This window comes from Lactuca virosa, chromosome 9 (genome assembly GCF_052849685.1).
Source record: "Lactuca virosa cultivar CGN04683 chromosome 9, Lactuca_virosa_CGN04683_v6, whole genome shotgun sequence".
NCBI classification, from domain to species: Eukaryota; Viridiplantae; Streptophyta; class Magnoliopsida; order Asterales; family Asteraceae; genus Lactuca; species Lactuca virosa.
Window position 1 is genome coordinate 251,204,318 of NC_136434.1, and position 15,502 is coordinate 251,219,819.

The window sequence follows — 15,502 nt, forward strand, 5'->3', positions numbered from 1 at the left end:
TAGATCTCACAACCAATATTATCAATCTTCAATAAGGTCTAAACTTTACTTTTCTCAAAGCTCAAAGCCTTTACTTGATCGAATTACGGTCCACAAACCCTAAATTAGGAAATGTCCCGAAACAGTATGTTACAAAATTTGAGAATTTGAGAATTTTGAGCTTTAATTTGAGAATTTTGAAATAAAAAGGTAAGTACATTAATGAAATTGATATTCATTAATTACTACATTTATTGTAATTATTACACTAAAGTATTAATTATGTGGAATTTATTAACTACAAAAAACCATGACATATGGAAAAGAAATTAATTCAAAATTACCACAAAATGACATTTAACAAATTGAATGAGAATATGACATGTGACAAAAAAAACTTTCATTTGAATAGATTCATGTGTTTTAACATTAGGATGAAACGTATAACATAGGCAAATAAATGAACATGGTGCTTTTGATTTTTCACCGGCTAATATTAAACTACAAGAATGGAACTTAATTAGAAAACATTAGGAGTCCCACTAATTATATCAAATACCAAAGCATCCTCTAAGTAATTCTATCTAATAATTGTGAATGGATACGAAAAATATGCTTATGATAGAACTCAACAACTAGAAATTGAAACCATTTTTCATTTTAATATATTTTTATTTCAACGTTTAATATATTTATATGATCACTGCATTTCCATATCATCCTTTGTATCCTGTTCCTTTTGCACAAAATCCATTTCCTTGGTCTTTCCCCACAACACACAATACAGTCCCAATACGATCAGGAGTGACCCTAGCAGCCTGTGATCATAAAACGATTGACGAGATTAATCTTTTTAATTTATACACTAATTACAACAGTAAAAGTTATGTTATTGCTAGGTACCACTTACGTCCCAAGGTATAACTTTTCACGCAGAAGTGCCCAGCTGAGTGCTGCAACGATAACCAACAATAAGGGGCTAAACACAGAAACAAAGAGGGGGCCTTTTTTATCGATGCACCATGACATCATGCAAACGCCTATTCCTGAACATACAACTCCCTGCAAATGCAATGATAATTAAACAATTAATTAAATGTTAAACTACAATAGCTAGGTGTTACTATTATAAATTAAAATATGGTATTGGCATACCGAGTAAATACATGAGATGGCCCTGATGGCTGGAACCAGAGACCATTCATGCAAGTTTGGCTCCATGATCAGACCAAATACTGAGCATTCAAATGTGGCCATTGCCATCATCAATGCTGAGCTCGAATAGGGTGCTGGATAAATGTTGCCCATTTTTGCCTGAATTTGTGGTAATTAGAGTTAGTTTTGCTATCAATCCAATAAAGTTTAAATGAAGGCTTTTTTTTAATATGGCTTACTTGGATAATGAACCAAACTGCCCAAGTGAAAGCACTAATGATGATTAAAATTGGACCAATGAGATTCCCTTGAGTATCCCCATTCGAATCTTTGGTGATCGTATTCTTCATAATGTTTACATCAATGCCTGATTCACCAATTGGTACAACAGGTCCATGGTACATAGACAAGAGCATGGCACCCCCCACCCCGATTAATGTTCCCATCAACTTTGCTTGTCCAGCCAATGTCTTTAACTTTGCATTTTCTTGCCTATAATTTTTTTTTAAAAAAAGCCATATATTCAATCTTTTTGAAATATAATCATATATTTACAATAGTTTTGAAAAGATACATAGCAAGTCTTGTATATATTACTTGAAGATGACGGCAAGGACAAAAGTGAGTGCTGGAAGGAGATTTGATAACGCACATGCAATGGTTGGCGTCGAGTTCTTTAAACCAACAAAGTATGTGATTTGGTTTGCTGTCAACCTGATAAAGATTTCCGCCCCAAAAAACTAAAAAATTGAGCATTTCTGAAACATGAATATATATATATATATATATATATATATATATATATATATATATATATATATATATATATAGATGGAAATAATTATAAGGAGTGATGAAACTCACCCAAAAATCGAACAGAAGAAAACTTGGATAAAAATCGACCAAGTCATTCGAGGTCTTTTCCCTCTGCGTATATATAACATAAAAGAAACTTATTTAACATTTTTGGATCATCTTGAAATAGAACATTTTTGTTTATAGCTCATTATCTGACACCTTTTCCGAATTTAACAATGTTCAATTATAATCTTTTGTCTGCTAGCTTTCTTTTATTCGTGGGATCACTTTGGCTGGTTCTTGGATCCAGTCAAGCATATACATATAAAAATTTATTCTTCTACATTTATATAAAATAAGAGACTAGGATTCAAGAATTTACAAGTAAATAAACGGTATATATATGTGTACCTTTCGACGAAATATGCCAAAGGGCCGAGGGTGACTGAAGCAAACATCTGACGGTAGGCAACATGGATGTAAGGATTCATGCCAGAATCCAATGCAAGCTTCGAGAGGATGTTCATACCTGCAAATTCAAACTGCACAAGTACCATGATTAACGAGGGTAGTAGCTCCTGCACCATTCTTCTTTTTGGTGCCTTATAATATGTGTTAACGAAGTGAGGGAAGCACACAATTGTGTGTTTAAGAAATGATATATATATATATATATATATATATATATATATATATATATATATATATATATATATATAAAAGAATGTGGTTGAGTGATTACTTGTAGAAAAGAAAATGCATGCATTTTATGGCATATTTGGGAAAAGGCTCACATTTTGTGGTAGCCTTGATACGGAATGTGTGTAATGATGTAATCTAGTGCTCAATGATGCTTGAAAGCCATATTTATGTCTTTTTGCAGTTTAGACAAAACTTGTAGCAACAAAACACGCATGCTAGCACGAAAAATAGCATGGGTGATATCATCAGTACCTTCACAATTTTGTAAAGACACTTTTATGAGGGGGAGAAAGTTATCAACAATCTCTGAGATCACCTGCTGTATCCTGTTAACAAATATTCTACTATGTGTTTTGGACTTCATTTCAGATAATTTACGTGACGTCTTTAATTGCTATTCTTAGTTGTTTATTTTTTAACAACTTTATTCTCATCAGGTGTTATAGGATCAAATGCTAGAAAATTGCAACCTAGCTCTTTTCCTTAAGTTTTTTATTACTACACCACACCACGTCTTCATTTATTCATATTATTTTGATATTTTGATTTGTACGTTAAAATATTACTTAATTATAGCTATGCCATAAAAATACGAAATACTTTTCATTGTCATAATTGATGGAAATGTTCACCTAAAATAGAATAATAACCCATTAACTCATTTATTTATTATTAACCTTTAAATATACACCATATTTACTCATTTATAACCTTAAATGAAGCAATTGTGTTCCACAAGTTTCTGTATTTGTCTTATTAGAAAATAATTTAGGTATTCAATCATCAATCAAATACTTCGGTTTACTCATCTATTAAATGATTGCAATTTTTAATATAGACGAAGTACACATGATTTTTATGGTTCAAAGGAACGGATTTCATGGTTCACAGGATGCATTGCATCCTAACTTGAAAAGAAAAACATAGTTGTCTTGATTGTTATGTAATGATGTTTCATATTTTCTTTCAAGTTTCTGCAAAATAAATTATTGTTTGCCAAAAAATTTATATGTAACTTATTTATACGGTTAAAATAATATATTTTCTATCAAATGCATATGTTGGTAAAAAAAATTTCCGTTAAACCAACGTAATTCATTAATTTAATTATCATCGTACAACGAGTGAGACGACAAACGGGCAACAACCTGCACCGTTAAGCCTTTTTGTTGGTAAAATCGTTCTTATTGAAACATTATTTCAAAATTAAATATTAACTAGTACATCCCCGTTTTGTATTTAACTTATTTATACGATTAAAATTATATATTTTGTATCAAATGCATATGGTTAAAATTATATGTACCTTATTTATACGGTTAAAATTATATATTTTGTATCAAATGCATATGTTGGTAAAAATGGTTCTTATTGAACAATTGTTTCACAATTAAATATTTAACTAGTAAATCCCCGTTTATAATGATACATTTTTTGCTCATAGAATAAAAGGTGTATATTTCACCTAAGTTACATAAAATGGAACAAATGTGAATGGTCGTTACATAAACAATCATTTAAGCCTTGATTTTATTAAACTGTATCAGTTAAAATTTAGTTGCATTATCGTTTATTTTGGGGCATAACTGTTGGGTGACAACAAAACAAGTTAAACACTTCAGATAAATATCAAAAAATAAACTTCGGTGAACTCACAAAAATTCTGAAAAACATAAGTTAAGAGAACACGATATTTAACGTGGTTTGGTCAAGGTGACCTATGTCCACGGGCGAACAAGAGAGAGAGAGAGAGAGATATATATGATTTTATTAATTTTTTGGAACTATTACAAGCACTCAAAATTGTATCTCACTTTGAGCTCTTACAAAAATCTAGCAATTTACAATGATGGGGGTATGAGTCTATTTATACTCGAGGTTTCGACCTAAAACCCTAATGGGCCAAGCCGATTGGCCCATAGGCCGATAAAAGGTGACAACTAATCATATTCCGCCATGCAACATCTTTTGGAACATTCTTCCATGTCATACAACCCATGAGCATCAGCAACACACATGATGGACCACCTTGACCATAGTGGAGCATCATGATCCACAAGTGGCGTATCATGAACACTAATGGTCCAACATCCATCATGGTGGCACGACATGGTGTAATCCTTTAGCAATACCAACTTCTGAGCATCCTTGAACGATATTGAGCATCATAGAGGACTTCATAGCATACTTGGCTTATCAAGGACCAAGATGGTCCATCTTGCGCCATCATGGCACAACAGGAATATGGATGACGCAAGTGGCTTCGAGTGTGGCACAAGAACATCAAGATTGGAGCAACAACACCATCATGGCGCAAGAGGAACATGCATAGCGCAAAAAAGGCCATGCATGGCACAAAAGCATACCTCATGGAGCAAGAAGAGTACCCCATGGCGCAAGAGGGATCCTCATGGCGCAAGAGGAACCCCTCATGGCACAAAAGGGAGTATTATGGCACAAGAAGAAATGTCATGGCGCAAGAGCATCCTTCTTGGCCCATCCCTTTAACATATGGCGCAACAAGGTCCCCTTGTTGCTCCATATCACTCCCAAGTGCTCCAAACATATTCCAGGTGCTCTAAACCCCCTTCTGCATGATCCGTTCCTTTGGCACTTGATTTGTTCCTTTGTCAGACGATCCATTCCTTTCTCATATGATATGTTCCTTTGCCACATGCTCCATGAACCCAAGTGCTCCATTGTGATCTAAGTGCTCCATGTTGGATAAGATTTCATACCCCAACAATCTCCCACTTGAAGGATTGAACAACTTCATCTGCAATTCGAATTTCACTATTCCTCAAAGTATCCCCCCCCCCTCTCTCTCCCTCTCTTTCTCTCTGCCAAGCCCTTTTCTTTAAACTTCCGAAAGGCCAGTTGAAGCCATGCAAAGCTTCAACTTCTCAGTGGTAACCACCTTGGTGAACATATCGGTTGGATTCTTCGTTCCAAGGATTTTCTTCAAGTTTAGAGTTTCTTCATTGATTAACTCTCGAATGAAATCGTAACTCATCTGAATATGTTTCGTTCTGCTGTGAAACACTAGATTTTTTGCTGAGTGAACTGCACTTTGGTTGTCACAATGCAGTATACAATCCTCCTGTTGCATTCCAAGTTCTGAAAAGAAACTCTTCAACCATATAAGCTCTTTGGCAGGTTCTGCAAGTGCCATGTATTCTGCTTCTATGGTTGAACGAGCAACACTATTTTGTAACCTTGACATCCAGCTGATTGTTGTACCTCCCATTGTGAACACATAACATGTTGTGCTCTTGCCTGAATCTATACATCCACCTAAGTCGGCATCATCAAACCCTTTTAAAACCACTCCTTTTCTTCTGAAACACAAGGAACACTTAGTTGTTCCTTTTAAGTAGCGTAGCAACCATTTCACCCCTTCCCAATGTTGTCTTCCTGGATGTGACATGAATTAGCTCACAACTCCCACTGCATGAACAATGTATGGTCTAGTGCATACCATTGCATACATTAAACTACCAACTTCAGATGCATAGGGAACTTTAGCCATTTATTCTTTGTCTTCTTCCATTTTTGGGGATTGCTTCTTGGTAAGTCTCAACTGACTCTCCAATGGTGTACTTCTGTCTTTCACATCTGTTGTAACAACGTAAATTTCCAAAACAATTTTTCTCATTTTTAAAACATAATTTCATTCATAAGAAACATCAAAATCCATTGTAACACATGTCCTCCAAATAAAACAATCCCAAGATCTCAAATACATAAAACTTCATCAATGTGTACAGATCATGCCGACGCCTTCCCGCGATCCTCGCTGGTACCTGAAACACATATCACATAAACGGTAAGCATAAATGCTTAGTGACTTCCCCAAAGTACCACATACGCATATACGCCACTCAAGGCTATAACTTTACAAGACCTTCCGGTCAATGTGTCTCAGGGGACTTCCGTCCCATCATCCTGGTAGACCTTCCGGTCCCAATTCTCCGACCTTCCAGTCCGCATCATCTTGACCTTCCGGCCCATACACTATTGACCTTCCGGCCCATACACTATTGACCTTCCAGTCCATATCATAATACTCATAACATAGCACATACATATCATATAACATCATACATCACATACTCATCATAGCACATAAGACCTTCCGGTCACACATAATTACCACTCTAGGTAAAGTATAGTGAGAAGACTCACCTCGTACGATGTCGGATAACCTCTCGTGCTCGATAACCCGACCTATCCTCCTCCTATCAACATAATAACATCTCTAATCAATACTTTCTCTTGTCCTCATTTCTAAAGAATGGATAGAAGACCATTCTACCCCTCCCTGACCTCTCTTGAACCAGCTTGACCAAAACCCTAAGGTCAACTGAAGTCAACTCTAGTCAACGGTCAAACTTTGACCAAACTCGTCGAGTGCACTCGTATGACTCGGAAAGTCCATGTGTGTCCTCTTAATCCTCATAAATCCTCACTCGACTCGTCGAGTTAACCTTTCACTCGACGGGTTACCACTGGTCACGAATCGCGGGACAACCCGACTTAACTCGTCGAGTCCCCTTATGGACTCGGCGAGTTTCCTCCATGGCAACACTCAAAAGACCTTCTGAGGTCAGATCTTCTTCTCTAACCTATAGATCTGACCTTCCAATACACAATGATCACGTAAAGGTCCAACCTTTACACTCATGCAACACTCATAGGGCTTCTTTTGGTGAAATAGCTTCTAAAATGGCAACCTAGGTTCATATCTCCAAAGGAATAGCATAAAGCAGGATAGATAGAACTCTCTGGACCTCTTAAGGTCCAGATCTAAGAAGAATTCCACCTTGGGACCTCATATGCTTCATATACTATCCAAGAAAGGGTAAAGAAAACCCTAGATTCAAGGATTCTACACAAAACAAAAGGAAGGGGCGAAATACTACCTCAGAATGGAAATCCTTGCTTGGATGTCCCAGAATAACAACCCCCTTTGGTCCTTCTAGCTGAATCCCTTCACTTCCTTTTGCAAAATCACACCCAAATTACTTGATTTCGTCACAAGAACTCTCCCTTGGCTCCAATGGCGATTTAGGGTTTCTCACAGGAGATATGAGGTGCATCCAAGGTCATAAGTTCCTTTAAATAGGCTCCAACCCCGGAACTTAGGGTTTTCTCTGCCCAGTACCTACTCGGTGAGTCCATACTTGGACTCGTCGAGTCCGCTCATTAATTCCACGTGATCAACTCGTCGTGACTCGGCGAGTCAGACCTACAACTCGTCGAGTCTCTCCTAAATCCTCAAAATTGAAACACGAACTATCGTACCCGAAATTCCGGATGTTACAAATCTCCCCCACTTAATTTGATTTCGCCCTCGAAATCGCTTCTCAAACCATATATATAGAAACCAGACACCCGAAACGCACCACTGAAAGGATCTCACACCAAAACGATATCTTCCTCCATGAATACCTGAACCCGACCAGGAACTCCTGAATTCGAAACAAAACCAGCCCCTCTGCCACTAAGATATCCCTTCTGACTTCCAAATATAAACCCAACAATCGGTTACCGATCACCCTTGCCATACATACCTAACAATCTCGAATACACTTCCATAGACGAAAAAGGCACATTACACCAGATAATCGTCTCTTGCCTTCAGATATAAGAAAGTGATCATGCTCCCTCACAATTTCTTCTATCATCTATAATCATAAGCCCCCAACTTACTCTCAAAGATCCCTACTCCACACTAGGTACTAGGTCATCTCTCAAGCAGCCATTAACTTCCAAAGGTTACTCATAACATATACCAAGTGTCTCACTGACTTCCTTCTCACATCAACTATCTCGGCCCAGTGACACACAAGTCATGAAGTTCTCTTTACCCCAACGAATACTATACTCCCAACTGAAATCGTCTCACCCTCGACCTCAGCCAAAATAGTAATCATTTGCCTCATGCACCTCATGGTATCTCCCGTACTAACGATCTGACCTCACTCGGGTCTAAGATATCGGGTGACAACAATACCCCTCAACCAATAATCCACCTCGGAATCCAGAATCTCCTCTCGCCTACCCAACGTACTACCAAAGCCAAACTCAAACTCGAGAGTCTGGTCCGGCCCAAAGTTGGAACCACTTGTCCCAATGAAACAATCATCTCATGAATCAACCTGCAATCCACGCGTATACCACTTTTTTTCCAATTTCCCTCATGATGCGACCACCACTCAAGTCAGAAGTTAACGATTCCCGACAATTATAGGGACCCCAGTCTCTTTCCTGGTTCGACCGCCAGGCTCCCAAAAACTCAACTATTAGGGCTACCCTCGCCCAAAACTCTTCTGCGCTGTGCTTGATCAAAGAATACTTCCTTATAACCACCTCTTGCTGACTCAAGAGTACTACAGCTCCCCGTGGCATCGCAACAACCTCCCTCTGACTAGTGAGTACTACGGCTCCCCGTAGCAATCACGACAACCTCTGACTAGTGAGTACTACAGCTTCCCGTAGCATCACAACAACCTCTGACTAGTGAGTACTACGACTTTCCATAGAATCACAACAACCTCTGACTAGTGAGTACTACGAATTCCCGTAGAATCACAACAACCTCTGACTAGTTAGTACTACGGCTTTCCGTAGCATCACAACAACCTCTGACTAGTGAGTACTACGGATTCCCGTAGCATCACAACAACCTCTGACTAGTGAGTACTACGGTTTCCCGTAGCATCACAACAACCTCTGACTAATGAGTACTACGGCTTCCCGTAGCATCACAACAACCTCTGACTAGTGAGTACTACGGCTTCCTGTAGAATCACAACAACCTCTCCCCACTGAAATCCTAATTCTTAAATAATCCCTCCTGATGCCAATACCCAAGGGGTTCCACTGGTACTGCAGATACTCAATACGCCACTTGCAGTCTCAACCCAAGACTCAAAACTAGTCCGAACTTCAGGTCATCATACTCGGATACCTCGGCAAATTACCACATAACCTCATGATGTACTGCCTCAACCCCTGATCTCCTTCTTTCAGCATCATACACAGTTACACCCACGTATTCCCTTAGAATCTCACAACAAATCTTCATTCCATAACACGCCACTACAGAGTATCCCAACTCTCAATTGAAATATGAAGGAATCGTCAATGATTCAGAACATATTGACGACAATCCGAAACTTCCTTCTATATTGCTCAAAACTCATGCAAGATTACTTATAACGACCCCGAAGTTGTTGCTTTAATCAATTCATGCCCTTTCCCGAACCGCATAACAGCCCATACAATGAACCGGAATTCTCTCCACTGCCGGACTAATCTTACGAGCCAACCATCTCGAGTTCACCATAGTAATCTCGAAGAATTCCTAACCACCTCAAGGTCTCCGACCAACGGCTACTTGCCGTGGGGACACTCATCCGTTCTCAACATGCGCTTCATGCATTATCTCGCTCTACGTCTCGCCTCGACCTCCAATATGTTGGATTAATGTCTAAGTCTATAACTATAATTGGTAAGACTTGACCCGACCCGGCATGGTCCATTTGGGTTGCATGGCATCATGCATTTGGATAGACTATAATGAGAGAAATAACACTTAAGGTTGGTTAATATATTATAAGTTCTAATATATTAATAAGGTTATTTAATTAGTATTGATCAAGAATTAATTTGGAATTAATTAAGTGATCAAAAGGAGACTAATTAAATATATGGGTTGATTGTGTAAATCATTCATTCTTATATATGTGGGCTTGTGATCCAAGATTCCTTATGTTGGACTAAGTCCATGGGGTGACCCATGGATACTCCATGGAGGTTAAAATCCATGGAGCATAAGGAATGGGTAAAGTTATGAGTTACATGGTGTAACCATAATAGCCACCATATAAAAGAATCCCATGGCTCAAGAAATCGTGGACTAATGTGTGAGTGGAGGGCTAGACGATTTCAAGGAGTGTTCAAGTTTCTCTCAAGTTATTCCAAGTGTATTTGGTGTTGTGTGAACCATTTGAGGTGTCACACTTGGGGCACTAGGCACTCAAGCTTCATGAAGACATTCTACATCAAAGAGGTATGTATTCTATTTTGTTATATTTATTATTTTGTATGCTAGATTAGGATAATACCTTGGATGTTCATAATTGTATGTATAATAGAGAAAACATATATCCAAGGTATTTAGGGTTGCATGTACACTTAGGAGTGTTAGAATGCTCATAACCCAACAGTGGTATCAGAGTCAGGTTCGTTTTCTTGTTATACTTGCAAAAGTAGCTGAAAAATCGAGTTGGATGCATATATTCGATTGTTTTGGCTAGAATTGGACTAGGAACATTACCCTAAGATGTTTTTGGACTTATAAACTTGTTTTTGATGTGGTAATGTTCATGCTAATCCAATTTCTAAGATAATTGTCATAATTTCAAGATTTGTATTAGTTTGTATGTTCATGCTAATTTCTTGAAGATTGATGATTTGAATTATCTTGTTCTTATGAGGTTCTTAGATTAATAGAAAAGTTGTGTGAAATAGTTGTTTTCAATCCATTTTAATCTAAGAGTTGATTCCAAAGTGTGTTTTTGTAACTTGTCCTCAAGTTATATGAAAAGTCACATTTAAGAATCATAAAACTCATAAAAGTTGGCAAAGGTTACAAAATGAAGAGTCTAGTTCTAATTAAATGGTTTTATGACTCCATAACTTGTCCTCAAGTTATGGAGGTTCAAGAGTCTCTTCATTAAATTAAAAAAAAAGTGTAACCTTAATTAGTTCCATAAGTTACAATAAAAAAAAGTTATTTTTTTTTATTAATTAGTTTAAAGTCTTCCATAACTTGTCCTCAAGTTATGGAACTTGAAGAGTTTTTTTTTTTAATTAAAACTACTTTAAACTCATAAGTTATGGAATTAATTAGTTTTGAATAGTTTCAAAACTTGCCCTCAAGTTTTGGAATTTGAAAAGTTTTCACTTATGAATACTTTAATTCCAAGTTAGCCCTTAGAATTTTAAAAGTTAAAATTCAACCCTTATACTTTATAATATTATAAGTTAATAATATTTATATATATGTATAAGAGTAAAGTCAGTCTTACCGTTAGTAGGCCTCATTCACGAAGTCGGTCTATAAGGGGGGTATAAGGTTACTGCCTATAAAATGGCAGTTTAATGGGTGTCCACTCTCACCCACCGCTTCCGTGACTGGTGGAGGGTCGTTAGCCGAACGGGTAGGACAAGGACTATAATTCTCCTTTCATTAAAAGTAATAATGATAAATACTAAGTAACTAAACTCTTATTAATACCCAATCTTAGTTACTTAGGAAAATGTGAATTTGGTGCTAACCCATGAAATTACACTTTGCACTTTGCTTAAGTCGTTAGTGGAGCGTGTGTGGTTAACCGGCACACCAACCTGGACTTAACAAGGTAGGCAAAGGGTAACTTAATATTTATCATAGTATCGGTGGAGCGTGTGTGGTTAACCGGCACACTGATTAAGGGGTAAATATTAAGGGTACCAAGTATATTTGCATGGTTATTCACACCTTGTTTTGTGATCCTCGGCATCCCAGTCACAAAACCTGAAGGGCACACTCGAGATTGAAACATGCCTTTGAACAGTTCAATGAATCTCAAAGATCTAGGACTTTCAAATCCAATTAAAACCTAATAAATTATTTTGTTTTTCATGGTGGAAATTGGTGAATCGTCATTCACCTACCTTCAAATATTTTATAGCTTGGATTACGGCATCCCTCTTCTAAGTTATAAAATAGTTTGTTGGGTCCTAGCCTTAATATTTCATATTGGGTGTCATATTAAGGACTTTAAATCAACTATCTTGAATATCTCCCAAAAAGATGTCTGGTCTAGACATTTATGATCTTCCCAAATCTCTTGAAACAAGCTTTCCTAAATGAAGATGATGTCCCATGGATATCATACTTCTTTCACCTCCTCCAATTATTCTCCCTAACCCACAAGTTCCTAAAAAGATTAAGGTCACTCAAGCCCTATTGGTAAGGCAAGGTCTAGGTGTGATCACATCTTGGAGATGTAGTCACATATTGACAAGCCGGGAGAGTTGGGTGTCAAAGTCTTGAGAAAGTTGGTGGCTCAACTACTTTCTAAGTCACATAGTGAGTTCTTTTGGGAATCCTATGAAACAGACTAAGACAAGACCCTTAATGATCTTATCTATTTGCTAAGATCAACTTCCAAAAACGCTATGGACATTGACAATGATGACATTGGATATCCAGTAAAGCTCTCTCTTCCCAATGGAAAGGGATCGGCCATAGTCAACTCGGTTGACCCAATGGTAAAGAGAGAGGCGAAGTCTGAGATAGTCTCATTATCAAGGGTCCATAGGTAACTATTGCCAAAGGAAGGGGCATTGGTTACGAAGCTGCCAAATTTACCTAAGGATGTTAAAGTCAATAAGTTTGGCTCTACTTCAGGTAAAGTCCATTGTCTAACTCTATTAAGTACATGCTGATTCTGATCACGAAGATGGATTTCAATCGCATGGTTCGGTGATCAAAATTTTGGGCTATTACTTAAGAGTTATGATATTTATATTGCTTAGGAATAGATAACAACAAGGTTTTTATATGGATTGTAAGGATAAGTTTTTCCGCAAAGTTTTAAAATAAAAGAAAAAGGTTTTGATTTTATTTATTTTAAGTATCCTTACAATGACATTTGTGAAAAGTTGTTACTTATAAGATTCCATTGATAGCAATATTGGAAAAATGGATTTGATTCTTTCGGTTGTGGTAATGTCTAATATTACCAAATAAGGAAAGATTCTCATCACCCAAGGTTCAATTGGACCGAAACTTGGAATCATGCAAGTTGTATAGTATGATGAATGAGAACTTTCAGCTTGGAAAATTAAGACTAATTCCTTATGTGAATAAGGAAAGGACTAAGGGATCGAGTACACATTCTTGTGCACTGGTCAAGTCCACCACAAAAGATCAAGAAGACTATTCGTCATGATTTACTTAAGTTCAGTAAATATGGTTATACTTATAAGTTTAAGTATAAGTCTGTAGCATTGGAGAAGTTTCAATGTGAGACAGAACGAATAAGAAGAATCAAAGTATGGCAGAAAGATAAAAGTTTCTCAAATCTAAAAAGATGGGAGAGTACTTTAGTATCATGTTTATGATCATCTTAATGATTAAGATACCATATCACAATTGGTCCTCTAAAGTCATCTTAGTGCATTCTTATGACTAAGAAGAGGAGTCATGAATTGTTGAAATGGTTAAATCAAAAAGATGAGTCATACTTCGTTCCAAAACAATTCTTAGAGTCATACTCCAAGATTGTAACTTGAGTGACATATCTTAAAGAGGGTTTGTTAACACTAGTCAAATGTAAGAGTAAAAGGTTATCTACTCTTGTACATTTGAAATTGGTAAGTTGTGATGTTTTGGATAAAACAGAGACCAACTTAGGCCAATTGTGTAAAGTGTTAGTCTTGATAAAGAATCTGCACTATCTCTTGAATATTTGACAAGGGAGTCTTATATGTCAAGAGGACAGTGGGAGTCTTAAAGCTCTTGAAAGTTTCAAGACTTAATCAAGAATAAAACCTAAAGTCCTTCACTAGCACACGACTTGAGGTTTATAACCTATCGTGTTGAAATTTTTGTGCCTATTCAAGTTGGCTTTGCATAGGAGTTCTGAGAGTTCTCAATTGGTTGCACAACTACTTGGAAGCAATGGCAGGCACCTGAGCTGCCAAATGGCAAGAATTTAAGATTGCACAAGTTTAATCAATATGAGTTTGGATTTGTCACTAACCTTGTCTTGTGATTATGGTTTTGACAAATTCACATGGATAAGAACACATACACTATTAAATCTAAGTGTCATAAGGTTTCTCTCCGATTCATGAAATGATGGTGAGGAAACACTTTCACTAAGTAGATTTTAGCTAGATAGCAATTGTGATATTTGCATTCTCAAAGTCGTTAGTGGAGCGTGTGTGGTTTACCGGCACACTAACATGGACTTGTGAGAAGTGGCAAAGGTCTAAACAATTGAGACTATGATTACGGCATCCCTTTTCATAGTTCTAAAATTGTTTAGACACACATGTGAGCTATCTAAGAGAGGTGTATGATTTTGACAAAGTTTTATCAAAACAATCTAGTATCAGAAATCTAAACTTTGGTAAGAAAGTCAGTTGATTTCTGAGTACATGTCAAAGCTAGTGGGAGCATAAGTGTTATGCTAATAATCATCATGTTAGTCGGAGCATGATAATTATGACAAAGGTTGCAAGTTAGCAATGTTAATTATAGAAAACAAAAGTTTCAATTCGTGAGGTTGCAGGGGTTGAAAAAAGTTGTTTTGCTATAATTAAGGGAGAGGAAATTATACTTCATTTCAATTCTAAAAGCTTAGATTGAGATTTTAATCGTATTTAATCAAGGATATATATATATATGAATTTCATGTTGGAATGGCTCAACATAAGTAAATTCTATATATGGGTCCATTATTTGCGTTCTAAAATTCGATTATGATTACGGCATCCCTTTTCATAATCTGAATTTTGAGAACTTGGCAAATTGAAATGGAAATATTATAGCAAAAGACTGGTTTAGTCTTTATGTGAGACATCATGAATCGTGTCCCATATGCTTCGGATATAGGATCGATTACATGTGCTATATTCATCCTTTCTAAAATTTTCCAAATGCCTGGGGCATTATGAAGGGAAAAGGTCTAGAATTGGATATGACTAAAATGATTAAGCAATTGTCGAGGACAATCTAAGGTTTACCAAAGATTGGTTGCTCAAGGACAGTTGAAAGTATAATGTTAATTCTGGAAGGACCATA

General features: G+C 36.9%; 1 protein-coding gene across 2 annotated transcripts; it reads right to left on the reverse strand.

Moving 5' to 3' along the window:
* Window positions 1-615: 615 nt before the first annotated feature.
* LOC145138367 (WAT1-related protein At1g09380-like) lies at window positions 616-2,765 on the reverse strand. 2 transcript variants are annotated; one of them, XM_079072463.1, is made up of 8 exons: window positions 2,675-2,765; window positions 2,344-2,474; window positions 1,999-2,061; window positions 1,732-1,848; window positions 1,374-1,626; window positions 1,135-1,293; window positions 890-1,041; window positions 616-797 (listed from the first exon to the last, which is right to left on the reverse strand). In XM_079072463.1, the coding sequence occupies exons 1-8, from the start codon at window positions 2,696-2,698 to the stop codon at window positions 680-682; spliced, it is 1,017 nt and encodes a 338-aa protein (XP_078928589.1). In that variant the 5' UTR covers window positions 2,699-2,765; the 3' UTR covers window positions 616-679. The 2 variants fall into 2 exon arrangements, with proteins under 2 accessions (XP_078928589.1, XP_078928588.1); XM_079072462.1 differs by lacking the exon at window positions 2,675-2,765 and having other exon boundaries at window positions 2,344-2,573.
* Between the last annotated feature and the right edge of the window lie 12,737 nt (window positions 2,766-15,502).

Coding starts and splice junctions, on each gene's coding strand:
- LOC145138367 (XM_079072462.1), bottom strand. CDS start 2,519: ATGGTGCAGGAGCTACTACCCTCGTTAATCATGGTACTTGTGCAGTTT. Junction 1,849..1,998: donor TTCTTCTGTTCGATTTTTGG/GTGAGTTTCATC, acceptor AATCTTTATCAG/GTTGACAGCAAACCAAATCA. Junction 1,627..1,731: donor GTCCTTGCCGTCATCTTCAA/GTAATATATACA, acceptor AAAAAATTATAG/GCAAGAAAATGCAAAGTTAA.